Below are 20,698 nucleotides of genomic sequence, written 5' to 3'. Positions count from 1 at the left end.
TTTTATTTACTAGCAGGCCAGTTAACTGGGCCCACAGAGCCACAATTAGGTTTTAAATGTAGTCTTCAATAGTTAAGATTCATGATTTTTACAAGACCTTGTGTCATACTTGCCTCCTTGCTGATCTCTGGTGTAGTGGACTATGGTGAGGATGTCATGGTATAGGTATTTGGTGTAATGCAAGTGACCCTGGCAAGGAGGTGGATACTTCCGGTGCTTGTCAGTCTACTAATTCTCCAGGTTTGCTGAGGTGATGTAGAGTAGATAGAATAGATGAAATGGATGGAGTTGATAGAATCGATGAAATGGATAGAGTGTCCATTTCGTCCACTCTACCCATTTCGTCCAGAGTCGACGATATGGACAAAATGGATGGAACGGGCATAGTGGATGGAATGGGCAGAACAGATGGAATAGATAGAGTGGACGGAATGGATCGACTGGACGGAATGGATCGAGCGGATGGAATGGATAGAATGGATGTATGGAATGGATAGAGTGGATGGAACCCTGTTCACGTGTCTGATCTTGGGCGTTCTAAAGATAACCGTCATATCACAGCACTACGCTTACTCTCTACTCTACACCATCATTCAACTAGAACACAGCTATACCCCTTGATTAATTCGGCCTAGCTGTTCACATACGAATATGACCACATGAACACCTCATCACCTTAATAAAACGCAGCTAGCCAAGCACATTCCTGCCTAGTTGCTCACATATGCGTCCTTCAGACCTAACGCAGCCAGAGCCCAGTCTAGGTGTCCACCGACCAGACTGCACACATTCAACTGATATCTCCAGCACCACACCTATCGCTAGGATGCAGCTACCACCTGGCAATTACATCAGCTGCTCACATATCCGGTGTGCCCACGCACACTGTGACTCTATCTCTCTCTCTTCTGCCCAGAATTACGGTTCCCAAGGGCGTTCAACCTACCAGCGCTTTGAGGTCATACCAATTATATATAGAGCGCTAAATAAATGCCAAGTAACATAACAGAAGATGAGTTTTGACATTCCTTGGGATTGCGGTTGAGAGAGAATGCTGAGCCTTTAGCTTGTGAAAGGCATGTGGCGGTCTACATTTGTGGGGAAGGTAAGGTGTACATTCATGGCAGGAGTTTAATTGAATATAGGTCCTCCTTAAATGCCTGCGTGTCCATGGTGTGCAAAAGTTATGTAGCAGTGTACATGCACTTCTTGATGACTGCTCTGGAGTGTGGTTTTGACGCATTGATATGTGGAAAGCCTGACATGGCCTATGTTATTGTGATCCTGTAGATGAGATTTACTGTCAGGGCAGTGTCAATAATACAGTACGTTAATGGGTAAGGTCCTGTTCATTGAACTTATATTTGTTCTTGTTTTGTTTTTCCTTGTAGTTGTAGCTGATGATCTTCTCCATCATGCACCATTTTCCGATAGAAGATGCAACCTAAAGTGGAATAATGTTTGGACAGATATATTCTGCTGATTTTGTATGAATCCTAACAAAGGATGATATTATTTTAAAGAGTACCAAGACTAGGATCTGTTACCAGTCATGAGTTCCGAAGAAAAAGGCATTGGATCTCCAGCCCATAACGTATCTACTCCATCTCAGAAAAGTGTCTCTTCTTCTTTATCATCTCAAAGAGACAGTAGGCAGGTACGTTGAATTCATAGTGAAAAGCAATTGATGTAATGTTGTGTAAATGTTTGAACTCAAACGATTTGGTAATATTTAAATCTCTGCCGTCTGTCATGGTGTGCATTTGGGTATATCTTAAATTATAATTTTTCTATGATTCTTTTTCTGTGGATTTTCAAGTATTGACGATGGATCAGTTCTGTCGAAAGTAATCCCTGGCATATTGCAAAAATAGCAAGGCTGAATAAGACTTGCATATTTTGAACGTTAGCAGTAAATACATTTGTACAGATACTGCAGTTGGAGGGATGTCATGTCATTTTTCTGTGACTTATGTTCCAAATTATTTCATTCATATTTTTTAATATGTACATTTATATCCATTATATGCTTTCATAAACGTGTTCTGTGGCACTTTCAGTACCTGATTCCTATAACTGCATAAATAGACACAAAGGTAGTATACTCCATGCCCCATACTGTCTAGCTCTGCAGGGACAAGATGGACAGAAGCACGCATATGACGTTTCGGGCAGAAAAGCACCACTCATGGCCTGATTCTGAGCCCAAGATGAAATTATTGTAGAAAGGCGATCACCCCTCCATTCTGAGGTGGGTGGAAAGATTGGAGGGAAGATGGCATGATTTTCAGCTGTAAAAGCGGATAAAATCGGCGTTTCCGGGGTCAGCGTTTGCACCAGTGTTAACCAGAATTGCATGGACCACCACATACAATTAGGACTACAGGTGTGAGCAAAACCAACCTTTGGTATAAGTCTGTACTACACAGTTTTTGTTAGCAGAGCTGAGCAGCCAGGTTTATCTCAAGAGGGAATGTGAGCTGTAAGGATGTTACACAGAGGTCTACAATCACAGGTATTCAAATAAACTCTTACACTCAAGGTTTCTTGGTTAAACACTTATTAATTTATTCAACAGTCAGTTATAAACCATTCATTAGAAGGAGGCAGTTAAATATCATACATCAATACACTTCAATACTATACTAGTTAAGTTTCTGAGGCATTCAAACTACTTTAAGGGAGGAGCAAAATGGCATTCAGAATACTTTGAAGGAGGAGCAAAAAGGAATAGGTTCAGAAAGAATTAAAATTTCTTAGACAGTGCAGATACACCAGAAGAGTCCATTTCGATTCAATAGGATAGGCCAAAGTCAATGGGCTAAAGTCTCGGATAGGTAAAAACAGTTTTGGCAAGTAAACGGTAAAGTCTCTGTAGAAGTTCTTAGAAGTAGTTTGTAAGCAGAAGAAATATATATTGGGTCACAAGCTGATTAGGCCTGCTAGTTGCGAAAGTTTCAAGCACTTTCAGCGCGAGAGGTAAGGACTCTGTCTCGTTTCACAGTACCTTTCAAATGAAGAAAAAGATGCAGCTGAAGACTTCTGTTCCTGCCAGTTCCTGCAGATTTTGCTGTTCCTGAGCCTCAGTCGTGGGTACAAGAGGGAGGGCGTCGGGGGACTCCTGCACTTCATGGGGACTGGTAAAAAAAGCTGGTACTTGGCAAATCTTCAATTCCGGTATCTGTAGTAAAGCACACAAACTGGTGTCCCTCTCACTGGTTATTCGGTTTCCCGCAGCACTCCTACAAAAATACAACCAGCTCTGAGAATGGTATCCAGGTGGCTTACGGGTTGAGTTTATTGGTCCAACCAACTCAAAGGGAGAAGTCATCCTTACAGGGCTTCTCTGTCGAGATGAACTTAGCGATTCGGACCTGCAGGAGGGCTTCTCCAGGCAAACCAACGGTCCAGGAGTTGCAGCAGCCGTCCTCTTCAAGCTTGTCTTTGGTTCTTTCGTTCCAGTGGTCGACTCTGACTTCGAAGCCAAGAGACTCACCTTTTATCCAGTTTCCTCCCATTCATTCCAGCCTCGCTGCCACTCACCCAGAAGGGTGGCTGTCCTTGCCGGACAGTCAGCCAGCCAATCACGCCAAAGTGCATTTAGATCGCCTAGGAGTCTAAGCACAGGGAGTTTTGGGCACCTCCCTCACTTCCTGCCCACCCCAGACACTTGGGCGCCAGAGGCTGTTAAGTCCTGAAGCCTGCCAAAGGCGATGAAACAAAGAGACCAAATCTGGTTTGGCGCGCAGAGCAAAACTCTAGAGGGACCTTTCCACAAAGAAACACCGAAAAAAGAAGACCAGGACCTGTTTTTACAGAGGGGGCTCAGACGCCATCTTGAAAAACATGGCTCCTGCGGTTTGCGGTGGGGAAAAATCATGGTAGTTCCATGCAAAACCACTGCCACCAGCCATTTCGATAGGAAAGGGTAGCATTTGACTGCTACATGAGTATCTAGACACATTGGGTACTAGGTAGCCCCTCCGGCACTCTTTTGTAAGATAGGGTGTGCTGGGTCTAGGAATTTAAATAGACTAGTAAAGTCAATTTCACTTTACTTACTCTGGGAAACAGTAGTTTATCACAGAGAAGGTATTTAAACCTTGGAAAAGCCTGTAAAGGTTTCCCTGTGCCACTGCACTGAGGGTGCTGTGTGACACACATGAAAAGATGATTCCTATGGAGTTGTCTAAAACTCCATTACCAAAGAAAACACACATATTTAAAAGTTCCAAAGTTAAGCAAAAGAGCTGGAGGGCTCTAGGTGGGAGGAATTGGCACATTTATGAGAATTCTTCCTAACGGGTATGATAAGCGTTTCAACGCTTGGGCTAGAAAGGTATTTTCTGCCGGGAGCATGGCTCTCAGGTCTGCAAACACCACTTGCACCCTAGCAAAGTTTACATTCACCCTGTGGGACTGTCTAGCAATGGCAGCTGTTCATATTCCCGAAGGGGAAGAACGGCTTCCTGAATATTGTAAGAGACGGTAAGGAGGCTCTGTGAGTGTCTTCAATGAGGACTGGGCTCAACTGATAGCATCCGCAGAGCCATGGCGCAAGCATTGCAATGCGCAGGTTTGCGTGGTTGAGGAAGTTGGGATTTGCACCGGACGTGCAGTCTAGGCTCCTCAACATGCCCTGTGACGGCACTCAGCTGTTTGGCATTAAGGCTAACGAAAGCCTGGAGAAGCTGCAGACCTCGAAGGCGGCAGCCATATCTCTTGTTGCCGCCATCAGACAGCCACAGCCATCTCACCCCATTGGACCATTTTGGAGGGGTAGGTCCTTTCGTGTAAACTCCTCAGTTGGGAGAGCGAGAGGACTTGCTAGCCAAAGGGGCCAAAGAAGATTCCCTCGTGGTGGATGAGGGAGAGGTGCAATGTCCACCCAAGCAACAGCTTCCTTACCATCAGCCTCTGTTTCAGCCACCTCAAAACCTCTCTTAGGCCTTAGGCCACAAGACCCCAGTGGGTGGCAGACTCACAGCATCTGAAAGAATGGAGAGGTATTACTTCATATGCGTGGGCGTTAGAAACAGTAGCCCAGGGTTGCTGCTTTCCCTTTTTAAAAAGGCCTCCGGATCATCCACCAGAGAGCCACTTGTCCGGATCTGTTCCTTTTGCAGTAAATGTTGAGCCTGCTAGAGAAAGAGGCTATCGAACTAGTACCTGTGACGAAGAGGAACAAAGGGTGGTACTCTCCCCATTTCCTAATCCCCAAGAAGGATAGAGGATTGAGACCAATCTTCGACTTGAGATGCTTCAACAAGTTCCTCCGGAAGGACACGTTCAAGATGGTCACACTTTCTCAGATCCTTTAAGCCTTCCAGCTCCAGGATTGGATGGTGTCATTGGACCTACAGGATGCTTACTTTCATGTGCCTATCCATCACAAGCACAGAAAGTACCTGAGGTTTGCCGTTGGTGGTTCTCATGATCAGTTTTGAGTTCTTCCATTTGGGCTGACCTCCGCCCCAAGGGTTTTCACCATGTTGATGGTGGTGGTGGCAGCGAGTTTCAGGAGAGGGGGTATTCATGTCTACCCCTACCTGGACGATTGTCTGATCAGGGCGCGTTCTCCTGCAGAGGCCCTGTAACATCTCTGCATAACCTGCCACTCTCCACAGATTGGGATTCTTCCTCAATTACAAGAAGTCCCACATGATACCATCTCATCAGAGCGGTCCTGGATGCATCAACGGGAAAAGCCTCGCCACCCGAGGTGCGGGCACAACACATTCTGCAGATGGTCACCAAATTCCAAAGTGCCCAGCGTCCTCCGGACTTTGACTTTTTGAGGTTGCTCGGCCTCATGGCAACTTGCAATTTTCTGGTGCCAGAGGCTTCAGATCCCTTCAGTGGGCTCTCAGGACACAGTGGTCTCTATTCTCGTGCAAAATGTCAGACCTTCTTCAGGTTCCGAGCAGGGTTGCACAGGCTCTCCTGTGGTGGTCCTGCAAGAAAAATATTCTGAAGGGAGAACCTTTTTGGCAACCCTGGCCAGAGATAAATGTAGTTACGGACGCCTCACTCACATGGTGTAGAGCCCTCGCCAACGATCTGACAATCAGCGGTCATTGGTCTCCATCAGAGTCCAAACTACACATCAATCTTTTAGTGCTGAGAGCGATCAGACTTGCGCTTAAGGCCTTTCTGCCCCCTGTACGGGGAAAGAATGTCCTGATAATTGTAATGGGTTATTTATAACGCGCTTAATACCCAGAGGTTTTTAAGTGTGGACCCGGGGATCGAACCTGTGTTGCTCCGCGTCATCTTGCGTCCAAGACGAGCACGTTGCTCCCGAGCTATCCTCCGCCTAATGATGGACAACACAGTGGTCATGTACTACCTCAACAAAAGAGGAGGTGTAGGTTCACTAACTCTGTGCAGAGAGGCGATGCAGTTCTGGTTCTGGGCAATTCAAGAAACAATCTCCCTATCAGTGGTTCACCTATCCAGAGAGGAGAACATGGTGGCAGATGCTCTGACCAGGTAGAGCAGAGTCTCCCACGAGAGGGAACTAGCTCATGAAGTCCTTCGGGAGATCTTCACCCTTTGGGGAACCCCTCGAGTAGATCTGTTCGTGACCAGTGTCAACCGGAAGTGCAAACTGTTCTGCTCCAGGGAATTTCCCTCAGGAGGCGACGTGTTTGTAGTGGACTGATAGTTTCCATTCCTGTACGCGTTTCCTCCAGTCCCAGTCATTCCTCACATGATCAGGAGGTTGATAACGTTTAGGAAACCCATGATCCTAATTGCTAAGGTTGGGCCAGGAGGATGTGGTACCCGGACCTTCTAGACATGTGCACCTGCGTGTAACGCTCACCTGATTCCCACGGAGGCGCGGGTCTGGGCCGAAAGCTGTCTGTGACTCGAAAAGTGATGTGTAGGACTCGATTGGCTTCTGGGGTCGAACCTCTTCGCACTGTGTGGCGGACTCGAAGAGTGAGGTTTCTGCAGGCGAAAGAATATGGGGGTTAATGGTCTGGGTTATCGGATGTCCCTCTCTCTCTCTCGCTTCCCAGTTTTTTCGTAGAGCCGCCCCCCCCCCCGGGTTAACGTGCTCACCTTATATAGGTGAATGCTGGGCTCTCCATCTGCGTCTGGTGCAGGGTGCCGTTGCCAGTTTCTTCACTGGTGAAACGTAGGCCTCTTGAGTTCAGAGGATGGATACCGTCGTTATCTTCACGAGCGGTGAGTTTCTGGACACCTTTTGTCCTTATAGTCTTTAATGCTTTCCCCTTATGTATTGCAGGGCTCCTGAGATGAAGAATGAATTGAAGCGCCTAGAAGTTCGTAAGTATGGCAAGCGCTTTAACTGTCTTTTTCCTTGCAGCTTATTTCGTGTTAAGGAGACGCCAGAGTATTCGCAGGCGTTTTATTACTAAGAGCGTGATGGACGTAAGTAAATACCTGTTTAATGTCTTTCTTTTGTCTTGCAGATGTTGGATTGCAGCGCCGGAGTTCGCGGAATACCAGTAAGTTGTTGACGATACTTTGTCTTCACAGGTGACGATGCGGAACGAAGAAATCCGGAATTTCCAGCGTGCCGGTGAGTATGACCATGCTTTTGGTCTTTGCAGGTGGAGATGCGGCGTGAAGAAGCGGCCGCCGCCGATGAATCAGGTAAGTAAGCACTGCGTGTAAAGTTCGTCTTGCTAACCTGTTGTTTCTGTTCTTTACAGATGCTGATGTTGGCTGGATACCAAAATGGTAAGTAGAATTCTTGCAGGTTCAGGATCGGAAGATGAAGGGCCGGAGCAGACTCGGTGAGCGTTCTGCTGCAGATGCAGAATAACGCGAAGCACGCTTCATCTATCGGGTGTGGTTTAAATAGCCTAGGAGTGATGAGGCGTCTTCTTCCCCGGCCGCGCTTAGGTAGAGAAAAGAGTTCCTGCTTCCAGAAGAGTTCCAGTGCTGTATCCAAGGAGTGGAGCTGCCCCACCCAGGTAAGAAAGTAGTTCCTGTTCACAGATGACTTCTAAGAGGCTGGTAAGTAAGCAGCATGGTCTGCTGCAGGTAAGTCCACCCAAGCACTCTCACACCTATTATGAGCCCAGCGCTTCCAGTGCCGGGACCAACGGTTTTGATGAGCCTGGTGCCACCGGCACCAGGACAAGGTCCAAAAGGTCCCAGTAGGGACCGGCTGGTGCCTGGAATTAGGGTTAGAGGCCTGCTTCCAAGGACGTTGGGCTGGTCCTGGCTCCTTGGAAGCAGTGATCATGACTTTACCCCCCCCTCAAGGCCCCTCCTAAGTGTGTCTTCTCCGGGGGTTTTGGCTTGTCGGGGTGATTCAGATGGAATTTCTTGACCAGACGAGGTGCATGGACATATTCTGAAGGTTCCCAAGACCTTTCCTGGGGGCCGTAACCTTTCCAATCAACCAAATAATACAACTTAGATTTTGAGATTTTGGAGTATAGGTTGTTCTTTACTTCGAATTCAAGTTCTCCATCCACTAAAACTGGTTCTGGGAGTTCAGACAATCGGGTTTCAGGTTGTACTGGTTTCAATAAGGAGACATGGAATACTGGGTGTATTTTCATATGTGTAGGTAACTCCAATTTGACAGCCACCGGATTAATTATGGCAGATATGCGATAGGGTCCAAGGTATCTGGGGATGAAGGTGCGGGGTCCTTTTAGAGGCAGGTGCTTAGTGGATAGCCAAACCTGATCACCTACAGCGTAGTGAGGAGCCTCTTTACGGTGTCGATCTGCTCCTTTTTTGAATTGAGCTTTAGGTCTTTGCAGATGGGCAGAGGCTTCTTTAAATGCACGGGTGATCTCCGAGTGCAAGTGATCCGCAGCAGGTGCTTCGAATTCTTGGGGTGGATCCAGGTTAGAGGTTCTGGGATGGTGTCCGTATAACAGAAAGAAGGGAGTCTTCCCTGTTCCAGAATTAATCGAATTATTGTAAGCATACTCAGCGATCCAAAGAATATCCTTCCAGGGGTTTTCAGTTTGTTGGAGCATGCAACGTAGATATTGTTCTAGAGTTTGATTTGTCCTCTCGGTTTGTCCATCAGTTTGAGGATGGTGACTAGTTGAAAGTCTTACATCAATTTGGGCTAAACGACAGCAACTGCGCCAGAAGTGGGAGATGAATTGACTTCCTCTATCGGAGACTAAAACTGAGGGAAAACCGTGTAGTCGAACGATGTTTTCTAAGAATTCTCGGGCCAATACTGAGGCTGATGGTAAACCCTTCAGGGGAATGAAGTGAGCCATTTTGGAGAATAGATCCACAACTACTAAAATGGTAGTATACCCCGAGCATGGAGGTAAGTCTGTGATGAAATCCATGGACAGGGTATGCCAAGGACAGGGAGGGATGTCTAGTGGCTGTAATAGGCCGGCTGGTTTCTCTTTCTGGCTTTTATTCTGGGCACACACACCGCAGGAAATTACAAAGTCTCTAACATCTTTTTTCCATGACGGCCACCAGAAATGTCTTTTAATCTTTTCCATGGTCTTGGTAATGCCAGAGTGACCCTCCATTAGAGAGTCGTGGTAACATGAGATGACTTGTTTTTGTATTTTCTCACAGGGTAAATGCAGTCGTCCTCGGAAATAAGGTAGATCTTGCTCCACTGAGAATTCTTTCCCTTTTAACTGCCAATCTTGCAAATCGCCCGGATTTAGGAGTGACTTAACCATGGTCTTGATGTCTTCAAAAGATTGAGCATTGACCAAACCCAAAATTCTTTGTTCAGGAATTATGGGTATTGGTTCTGGATTGATTAAATGTTCATCTACTCCCATCTGGGAAAGGGCATCTGCTTTTCCGTTCTTACTGCCTGGTCGATAAGTAATTATAAAGTCAAATTCTGCTAGAAACAGAGCCCAGCGAAGCTGTCTGGAGGACTGAGCTTTGGCTGTCTTTAAATATTGTAAATTGCGGTGATCAGTCATTACAGTGACTGTGTGTCTGGCTCCTAGGAGATAATGCCGCCAGGCTTTAAAGGCCGATCTGATAGCCAAAAGTTCCTTGTCTGTAATTGAATAGTTGATCTCGGGAGGCGAGAACTTGCGGGAACAAAAGGCAACAGGATGTAGTTGGTGTGTGTCCGGATCTCTTTGCGATAAAACTGCCCCCATAGCAAGACTTGAAGCATCCGTTTCCACGATGTAGGGGAGTTCTGGGCGAGGATGTTTTAAAACAGGTGCAGAAATGAATTTAGCTTTTAAGTCCTGAAAAGCCTGTTCTGCTTCAGAAGACCACTCAAAACGTTTGTTCTTTTTCAACAGGGCGGTGATGGGCTGGACTATCCGAGAAAATTCAGGAATGAATCTGTGGTAAAAGTTAGCGAAACCTAACATGCTCTGAACTCCTTTTATAGAGGTTGGTGAGGGCCACTTGATGATTGCATCAACTTTCTTTGAATCCATGTGGACTCCGTTAGGTGACAATATGAATCCTAGGAACTCGACTTCCGTTACGTTGAAAACGCATTTCTCAAGCTTAGCGAAAAGATTATGTTGTCGCAACCTCTCGAGAACCTTTTTAACGTGTCTCCGATGTTCCTCTTCTGATGATGAATAGACGAGGATGTCATCAATGTAGACAACAACACATACATCTATGAGTTCTCTAAGGACATCGTTCATAAAATATTGGAAGGCAGCAGGAGCATTGCACAGTCCAAAGGGCATCACTTGATATTCGAATAGCCCGTACTTGGTGTGGAAGGCCGTTTTCCATTCATCGCCCTCTTTTATCCGTACCAAGTGGTAGGCTCCTCTGAGATCCAACTTGGTGTATATACATGCGTCTTTGACTTGGTCCAGGAGTTCAGGGATCAAAGGTAACGGGTATCTATTTTTAACGGTGATCTGATTCAGGGCGCGGTAATCTATGCAAGTTCTAAGGTCTCCTTCCTTTTTCAGAACGAAGAACAAAGCCGATGAAGCTGGTGATTTCGAAGGACGGATAAACCCATTAGCTAGGTATTGGTCCAGGTATTGTCTGAGATGAAGATTCTCCGGTTCGGTGAGGGCATAAATCCTGCTGCAAGGAGGAGTTGTTCCAGTATCAGATCTATTTGACAGTCATAGGACCTATGAGGAGGCAGGGTGTTAGCTTGATCCTTCCGGAAGACATCTTGGAATTCCTGGTATTCGGGAGGTAATTTGGGAACTTCCTCAGAAGAGATTGCAGCCAGAGAAACATCAGGCCTAGGATAACAAGTGGTTAAACACTCTGGAAACTGAACCGTCTTTGCTCGCCAATCGAACTGAGGATTGTGCTTCTCTAACCAAGGGATTCCCAGAATGATCTGGAACTGAGGGGCCTTGATCACATCGAACACGATCTTCTCCCGGTGTCCATCTTGACTCACTAACGTCACTTCTTGGGTGGCATGCGTTACTGGTCTGGAGGCTATCTCCGTGCCATCCACAGTAGTGATGACGTCTTTCATTGCCTTAGGGACAAGGGGTAAATTTATCCTTGATACCATTTCATAGTCCAGATAGTTACCGATTGCTCCGCTGTCGATGTAAGCTTCAATTGTATGCAAACGATCTGGACGTTCAGGACTAATGAGGACCATGGGTATGACGAAATGCGAGGTCACGGGACAGATCTTAACGCTCGGCAAGAGGACCTCTACTCTTGTCGGGCGAGGTTGTTTCCCTGCTCAGGATTTGTAGTACAGGTATCCGCGGCTCCTACAGTCTTCTTAGCTGGCTTCACTGGACAGTCCCGAAGAAAATGTCCTGAGTTTCCGCAATAGAGGCATAATTGCAGCTGCCTTCTTCTTTCTCGCTCTTTCTGGGTTAAAGGTCCTTTCATGCCCCCTATTTGCATGGGTTCTACAGTGTCAGCTCCCTTATTTGAGGTCTGTGGTTTGGAAAACACTCGAGTATCAAATTTAGAACGATCTGCCTTCCTGTTCTGCAGTCTATGGTCCAATTGGACAACTAAGTCAATATAGTCGGAACATTCTTGTGGAGGATTCACAACTTGCGCTAACACATCCTTGAGCTCTCCACGCAGGCCTCTATAGAAAAGCGTTATTCTCTTGTCCTCGGGCCATTGTGTTTCCACTATGAGTCTATTGAAGGAGGCTATATAAGTCAAGAGATCTTGATTGCCCTGTCGTAATGAAAGAAGTTCGTTGTCCAAGGCCTGCCCCTGTGCATGTCTAGCGAACAGTTTCTCCATGCTGGATTGGAAGGCCTGAAAATCATGCAAAACCGGATCATCCTGGGTGACTAAAGGGATCGACCAATCTGCGGCGCTACCGCTGAGATAAGAAAGTACGAAAGCCACCTTGGTCTGGTCTGTTGGGAATGCTGCTGGCCGACATAAGAAGTGTAGGCGGCACTGGTTGATGAACACTGCAAATTTCTTTGGGTCACCAGAAAAACGTTCGGGCGGAGCCAAGGGTACATTACCGGGCAGATTGATTTGCACTGGATTTGAAGATGATGCAGAAGGATAACTTCCTCCTGGAACAGGCAAAGGTGTCTGTCCTGTCTGCGTTTGTAACAACTGCCTAGCAAGGTCCTCTGTTCGCTCCTTGGAAATTATCAGTTCTCTTCTTAGAGAGTTCGTTTCCTGACGAGCTGCATGCACTTCTGCTCTTAATTCCCCGAGCAACTGGGCTAGCTGATCGGTGTCTGAGGTTTCCATTGCGCCTGGGTAGGAGTTTTGTGGTGGGCTTCGCGTTCTGTAACGCTCACCTGATTCCCACGGAGGCGCGGGTCTGGGCCGAAAGCTGTCTGTGACTCGAAAAGTGATGTGTAGGACTCGATTGGCTTCTGGGGTCGAACCTCTTCGCACTGTGTGGCGGACTCGAAGAGTGAGGTTTCTGCAGGCGAAAGAATATGGGGGTTAATGGTCTGGGTTATCGGATGTCCCTCTCTCTCTCTCGCTTCCCAGTTTTTTCGTAGAGCCGCCCCCCCCCCCCCCCCCGGGTTAACGTGCTCACCTTATATAGGTGAATGCTGGGCTCTCCATCTGCGTCTGGTGCAGGGTGCCGTTGCCAGTTTCTTCACTGGTGAAACGTAGGCCTCTTGAGTTCAGAGGATGGATACCGTCGTTATCTTCACGAGCGGTGAGTTTCTGGACACCTTTTGTCCTTATAGTCTTTAATGCTTTCCCCTTATGTATTGCAGGGCTCCTGAGATGAAGAATGAATTGAAGCGCCTAGAAGTTCGTAAGTATGGCAAGCGCTTTAACTGTCTTTTTCCTTGCAGCTTATTTCGTGTTAAGGAGACGCCGGAGTATTCACAGGCGTTTTATTACGAAGAGCGTGATGGACGTAAGTAAATACCTGTTTAATGTCTTTCTTTTGTCTTGCAGATGTTGGATTGCAGCGCCGCAGTTCGTGGAATGCCAGTAAGTTGTTGACGATACTTTGTCTTCACAGGTGACGATGCGGAACAAAGAAATCCGGAATTTCCAGCGTGCCGGTGAGTATGACCATGCTTTTGGTCTTTGCAGGTGGAGATGCGGCGTGAAGAAGCGGCCGCCGCCGATGAATCAGGTAAGTAAGCACTGCGTGTAAAGTTTGTCTTGCTAACCTGTTGTTTCGGTTCTTTACAGATGCTGATGTTGGCTGGATACCAAAATGGTAAGTAGAATTCTTGCAGGTTCAGGATCGGAAGATGAAGGGCCGGAGCAGACTCGGTGAGCGTTCTGCTGCAGATGCAGAATAACGCGAAGCACGCTTTATCTATCGGTTGTGGTTTAAATAGCCTAGGAGTGATGAGGCGTCTTCTTCCCCGGCCCCGCCTAGGTAAGAAAAGAGTTCCAGCTTCCAGAAGAGTTCCAGTGCTGTATCCAAGGAGTGGAGCTGCCCCACCCAGGTAAGAAAGTATTTCCTGTTCACAGATGACTTCTAAGAGGCTGGTAAGTAAGCAGCATGGTCTGCTGCAGGTAAATCCACCCAAGCACTCTCACACCTATTATGAGTCTGGCGCTTCCAGTGCCGGGACCAACGGTTTTGATGAGCGTGGTGCCACCGGCGCCAGGACAAGGTCCAAAAGGTCCCAGTAGGGACCGGCTGGTGCCTGGAATTAGGGTTAGTGGCCTGCTTCCAAGGACGTTGGGCTGGTCCTGGCTCCTTGGAAGCAGTGATCATGACACTGCCCTCCGATTCGTCTTACACAAAGAGTGGAACTTCTCTCGTGAGAGGAGGGTCGGGTTCTCCATTCTGAGGTCAAGACACTCAACCTTCACGCATAGTTTCTTAGAGGTTGAGACGCAAGGATTGGGACTTCCCGGATGACGTAATGGAGATTTTGCTTTTGGCCAGAAGGCCAACAACAAAGTCCTTGTACTGCTGTCATTGGAACAAATTCTGCAGCTGGTGTATGGAAAATAATGTGGATCCTTTTCAGTGCAATACACTTATGTTGTTGTCTTTTTTGTTACACTTGGCAAATCTGGGGTTCTAGATTGGAACAATAAAAGTTTTTTGGGCATATGCCGTTAATCTTTCAATTCCTTAAAGGGCTCACTAACGTGTTCCCTCCAACAACTTTTCAAGTGCCGGTTTAGGATCTCAATCTTGTGTTGAAATGTCTAATGTGCGCTCTCTTTGAGCCCCTCCATTCATGCCCATTAAGGCTACTAACATTTAAGACCATTGTTAGTTGCATTGACACCAGCCCACAGTTTGAGTGAGTTGCAGGCCTTATCTAGTAAGCCTCCATTTACAATTATTCATAAAGACAAGGTTATCCTTAGGGTTAAGCTTTCTTTTTTTCCAAATATTGTATTGGATTTTCATTTATCCCAGAAAATTGTACTACCAACTTTTTATCCGCCTCGGAAAGACTAGATAGGCTTGATCCCGGAAGGCCTTTGAGCTTTTATATCTCACGGATGGTGAAAACACGACAGCATGACCAGCTTTTCATCAGGTACACTGGACACAAACTGGGGCTTCCAGTTACAAAACTAACTTTGTCCAGATGGATAATTCTTACTATTACAGAATGCTACAAAGTGGCTGGAAAAGATCCCCCTAAAGGCCTGAGAGTTCATTCTACAAGGAGCATGGTGACATCTTCTGCTCTGCAAAGAGGGGTGCCTATAAAAGACATTTGTGCAGCAGCCACTTGGTCTACCATTCACACATTTATAAAGCATTACAGTCTGGAATTCATCCTCTAGCCAAGAAGGATGATTTTGGAAATGTTGTGCTATATTCAATCCATGACAAATCTTGAATCTGAACATTCTTACTCCCTTTTCCAAAACATAACACTGCTTTGGGAGTCTTATCAAAAGATGAGGAATATGTGGGAGGACACAATCCATTCGAAGAACAAGTTACTTACCCAGGTAACGTTCTTTCGACTGCATGTTCCTCCCACGTATTCCTCATCGCCCCTTCCAACCTACTCCACTGTAGAATTTCCAGCCAACGACCGCATCAACGCAAAGCACCCTCTGGATATCTATCAAAAAATGAGTAATAACTGGGAGGAAAATCCAGTCAAAAGAATGTTACCAGGGGTAACTTGTTCTTTTGAAAGTAAATTTACATCTTTATTCTCCATCACCATCCATTCACCCTTTCTCCCTCCTTGTCTATCTCCTTGTGTGTCTTTTGCTCTGTCACCTCTTCCTCTCACTTTCTCTTTACCTCTCTCTCTGTCTTTCTCGCTGTTCTGCCTCTGTGCCTTTCTCTTCATCAATCTCTCTCTCTCGTTTCCCTCGCTCTCTCTCTTCCCTCGCTCTCTTTCTCGCAATCCCTATATGTGTATATATATTGTGGTGGGTCAGATGAAGGAGACAGACTTGTTACTTTCATTTGTGACTTGTTTTCATTTAAATAAAAGGTGAAAATGCCTAACATTCCCTAAACTATGGGTTTCCCTACCTAACAAAACTAACTTGGGTGCTCGTTAGGTGTCTGTGAGTCAAAATGAGTCAGTCTACCATCCAAAAACGAAGCTAATCTGGCCGTACCACTTAAAAAAACCACCTAAGGCAAAGGAGAACGACTCCCTTCTCTTGTGGGTGACTTTTTCAGCAACTTTCTTCAATACTATATTCTTAAATAGTTCTTGATATGTTATAGGTTTGTTCTCCTATTGTTACTTGTGGTTTCTTTACTCTTGGTTTCTCACAGAACTTAAAGTGTTTGATCTTTCAATGTCCAAACCTTTTCTTGATTTGTATCAATTAAATTGTTCTCATTAGAATGTTCATTCTCTTTATTTGTGTTTTATTGAATTTATATAGCCCTTTAATCCAAAGTGCTTTACATGAGAACAAGAAAAAATACAAGCATAAAATGGCAATTGAATCACAACTCAAACAGTATAAGGAACAATTTACAATATTGCTGAGGTGATGAGGGAGTGGAGGGGGACAGAGGTGTGAGAGGAAATGGGAGGGTTTAGTGGAGGTAGAAGGAGGGAGGAGGGAAGTCCAAAGAAAAGGGAGGAACAGTAGAAAAGTCTGGAGAAGATGAGGGAGGTAATTAAGAGTTTAGTAGCATGAAAGGTTAGGAGGGGTCGAATTTTATGAATGTTATAAAGCCGAAAGCGACAATACTTGGCAGTGAGAGAAATGTGGTGGGATAGAGTGAGGTGAGGGTCAATATGAAGACCAAGATTACAGGCATGGGGAGAGAAGGAGAGCTGGGAAGCGGGGAACGAGAATGAAAGGGGGAGGGTAGGGAGGAGGGAGAGTTTTGGCAGGGAAGAAAAGGAGTTCAGTTTTATCAGCATTAAGAGTAAGGAAGTGAGAGGACATTCAGGATTTAATCGCAGAAAGGCAAGAAGCGAGTTTATCGTGAATTTTGGGAGTGAAGGAGGAGAATGAGAGGAAAAGCTGGGTATCATCAGTGTAGAAATGGTGCGAGATACCAAAAGAGGAGATGATAGGAGCTAAGAAGGAAGAATAGAGTGAGAAAAGAAAGGGGCCAAGTCCAGAACCTTGGGGGACTCCATGGTTGAGAGGATATGTGGGAGAGGTGGAGCCACCCCAGGAAACAGAGAAGGTGTGGTTAGAGAGATAAGAGGAGAGCCAATTGAGGACATTGTCTTTGAGGCCAAATGAGGAGAGGGAGTTGAGGAGAAGAGGATGGTCAACAGTATCAAAAGCAGCGGAGAGATCAAGGAGACTAAGGATGGAGGAGTGCTTTAAACTTTGTCAGCACTTGTTTACTGTTCCCCAGTGATCTGTCACACTTTTTTCCTCAATTCCCCTCTCACTGGAACGGGTTTGAGTGCACCAATTGTTCTATTCGTCTCTTACTGACATGAGTATCAGTGCGCCAATCAATATATCTGTTTCTCTCACTGGGACGATTGAGTACACCAATCGTTATATCCGCCTCTCTCCCCGGGTCTCCCGCTCTCCCTATCACCTTCCTTATAATGGGGCTGCTTCACTGGGTTGGAGTTCTCCTTCTTTCCTTCTTGTCAGGGTGGCTCTTCCACTCGGTTCACCTTCCTCTCTCGGCACATTCCAGCATGCTTCTGCACAAGTGGTCTTGGCTTTAGTAAGGGATTTCTCAGTCTTCCTGGTCCGGCCACCACTTCTTCCTCTTGAGTTCTTCCTGGGATTGGACTCCAGTTTGCAGGCTCGCTATAGCCTGCTTCTTGAACAGGACAGCTTGTGCTTGGAAAGCAGCGTTCCCCATGTCTGTCAGGGTTACTCCAGCACCTGATTTGAGACTCCCGGGTCTCTCTCTCACTTGTTTGCTCTCCTCACATATTTATGACACTGCGCTGAAACTTCCCCGGCGTAGCGTAGAAGTGCTTCTTCTGTGTCTTACTTTTATTTGTTATAACTCCAGTGGTTTTCTTTGTCGCAGTACCAGCTGAGTCATTTTCTTTATGCTTTATGAAAGTTTCCACATTACAATTTATTTATTTATGCATTTGTTACAGCGCACCAAACCCTTGGGTATCTCAGCGCTAGTTACATTAGGGTACATTAGTTAGCATCCATCCACACATTTTTCATAGTCTCTGTTAACAGATTTTGTTATTTCAGGTTGAAAGGGGGATTGGCTAGGGAGATCCAGACGGGAATGGGAGTCCTTGTCCCCAAGGGTGAAGTCTCTCCCAGTGAAGTCCTGCTTGCCTCTACTCTCCCGGTGAGGTCCTGCTTGCCTCTACCCGTAGGGAGGGTATGGCATAGCGGCATCACCTCCCTAGCCTCACAGGGAAAGGCTCCCCCCTGCGAAGAAGTGATTGAATCCCATGATTCGTCACAATATGTATACTCCACTCTCTCTCCATATCTTTCTCGCTCCATCACTATTTCTCTGTTTCTCACTGCCGCTCACTCTTTAAAAAGGATAGGAAATCTAAAATGACATGTTGAAAAATGTGTAAGGTCATATAGTGTTGGGTATCTTTTAATCATTATTTCTGCAAATACAGGCGTTGTCACAAATCCTCGATCTGAAAATGAAAACCTGTATTGGCGTTCATCAATGTCGCATATTCGCAAATATCATTGAGGAATATGTTTTGTCAATGGTTCATTTTGAAAGTAAAATGAAATCTAAATTTGTTTTCTCTCTCAATGCCAAGTCTCCCTTTCACCCTCCTTCTCTCTCTTCCTCTGTTTTTGTCTTTTACTTTCTATCCTTCCCTCGTCGTTCTTCCCCTTTCTATCTCTTTTCTATTTGTCTCTAACTTTTTCTCTATCCCTCCTTGTTCCCTTTCTCTGCATCCATCCTTTGTGTCTCTCTCTCTTTCTCTATCATCCTCCCTATCTTATGTCTTTCACTTTCTCTATATCCATCCTTTCACTCTCTCTTTTGACCCCTATCTGTCTATCTTTTTTTCTCCTCTTCTCTCTGTCTGTCTTTCCCAGTCTTCTTCTTACTCTCGCTTTCTCTTTTTACGCCATCTTTCCCTCTCTCACACCATCTCTTACTCTTTCTCTATTTCTCTCACTCGTTCCCTCTCTACCTATTTTTCTCTTTGTTTCCTCTTTCTGTCTCTTTCTATAGCCTTTTTTCTATCACGTTCTCTTTCTGTCTTCTCTTTCTCTGTTTCTCTCCCTCCTCTTACTACAATCTCCCTGAATAGCTTGTACACCCTCACCCCCAACTCCATCGCTATCTCTGCGTTTCTTGCCTCAGTAAAACGAAACCTATCCCTTATCACAACATTTTTAAAAGCAAGAATCCAGTGAATACAATGCATAATGAATTCTATTTAGTGTTATTGGTTTTATTTATTGTCTTTATTTCAGTTTGAGTATTGAAACAGTACTCTATAATATTCATATATTTACTCCTACATCGCGTCCCCTTTCCTCCATACTGCAAGGAAATCCCTGGGAGAGGGATGTTGCCGGGACAACTTTTCCCCTTTAAATTATGTGTGCACGCAGGCGGGGCCGCGGGCGTGACCACAGACTCCTGCAAGGGTTAGCGAAGAGCTGCCCGCCAATAACCAAACCTCATCTGGTTTGGGTCCTTAATGTGGTTCTAGTGACTCTAGTAGGCAAGCCTTTTGAGCCAATGTCATTGTCAGATATTAAGTTCGTAACGTTCAAAACAGCCCAACTCGTAGCAGTAACCTCAGCTAACCGGGTTAGTGAAATACAAGCTCTTCCAGTCACTCAACCATAGACGGTATTCTACAAGGATAAGGTGGTTCTCAGAACACACCCAGCGTTTCTTACCAAGGTTGTTTCTGCATTCCATCTTAATCAGGAAATTGTTCTCCCCACAATCTTTACAAATCCGACATCAGAGGCAGACAATGTTCTACACTGTCTAGATGTGCGGAGGACACTAACATTTTATTTAGACCGAACTGAAGAATTTCGAAAATCTGATGCTCTCTGTCACTTTCGGATGGTCCTCTCTGGGGTCCCAGGCATTGTATTGTATAGAAACTTGTAGAGCGTGAACTAAGGCCCAGAGGCGTCAAGGCACTAACAACCGGTGATAGGAGAGGGAGAGCTACTCAAAAAAAGTCCAGAACTCAAGAGATGTGTTTTCAGATTCTTTTGAAACTGAAAATTGTCAACAGTGTCACGCAGGCGCACCGGAAGAGTTTCACATAGTGGGGTCCAAAACTGAACAGGAACGTCCTCGCTCTCGGGCCCTATGATGACTCCGAATTTTAAGCAAACCTTGTGAGGAGGACCGAAGGGGTCTAGCAGGCTTGTATAGGATAAACTTAGAGCAAAGACATTCTGCACCAGTATTATGAATGGCTCGATGCACCAAACAGAGGGCCTCATTACGAGTTACGCAGTAAATAGGTGGTAAATCCACGGTAGCAGATTTAGCGTTACTGCCATGCATCGCAGCGGATTCACTGCCGAATGACAACCTGGCGGGCGCACGCACACACCAATGGCAGTAACAGAAATTCCGCCTAGCGGAGTTACCACTGAAAACTCTGTGATATGATAAAAATCCGGCAAAAAATTGTGGATTTAGCGTTAGCGTCATGGCTGTCTGCGGAAATTCCACTTGCGGTAATTCCGCGGGTGGAAATTAGTCATCGCTATAAAAGGAAGCTCCACGGCGGCCCTTTTCAAAAATACAATCCATCCAATATATCCACAGGAAAGGGCAAAGGGCGGGTGCCCGATATGAGGCAGTAGAAGTCCAAATTCAGCAAGCAGGAGCTCAGTGTTGGCAGAGCAAGTGGTTGCCAACTCTGATTCGCTATATGGGCCATCGCACAGGAAGAGCAGCCAACAAACATCGCAAGAACATTATATGGCCTGAAATCAGAGACAAGGA

The 20,698-nt window shown here is 45.9% G+C and overlaps 1 protein-coding gene across 3 annotated transcripts in view; it reads left to right on the top strand.

Moving 5' to 3' along the window:
• The window catches only part of OSBPL6 (oxysterol binding protein like 6), a 3,803,429-nt gene that overhangs the window by 330,283 nt on the left and 3,452,448 nt on the right, over positions 1-20,698 (top strand). For all 3 annotated transcript variants that reach the window (XM_069616111.1, XM_069616109.1, XM_069616110.1), the window contains exon 2: positions 1,392-1,657. In XM_069616111.1, coding sequence (XP_069472212.1) covers positions 1,553-1,657 — 105 coding nt within the window. In that variant the 5' untranslated portion in view covers positions 1,392-1,552. The remainder of the gene's footprint in view (positions 1-1,391; positions 1,658-20,698) is intronic.

Source organism: Ambystoma mexicanum, chromosome 9 (genome assembly GCF_040938575.1).
Source record: "Ambystoma mexicanum isolate Mex_15411 chromosome 9, UKY_AmexF1_1, whole genome shotgun sequence".
In the NCBI taxonomy this organism is placed as follows: Eukaryota; Metazoa; Chordata; class Amphibia; order Caudata; family Ambystomatidae; genus Ambystoma; species Ambystoma mexicanum.
Note: the sequence above shows the minus strand (reverse complement) of the source record. Positions and strands in the feature narration are given on the sequence as shown.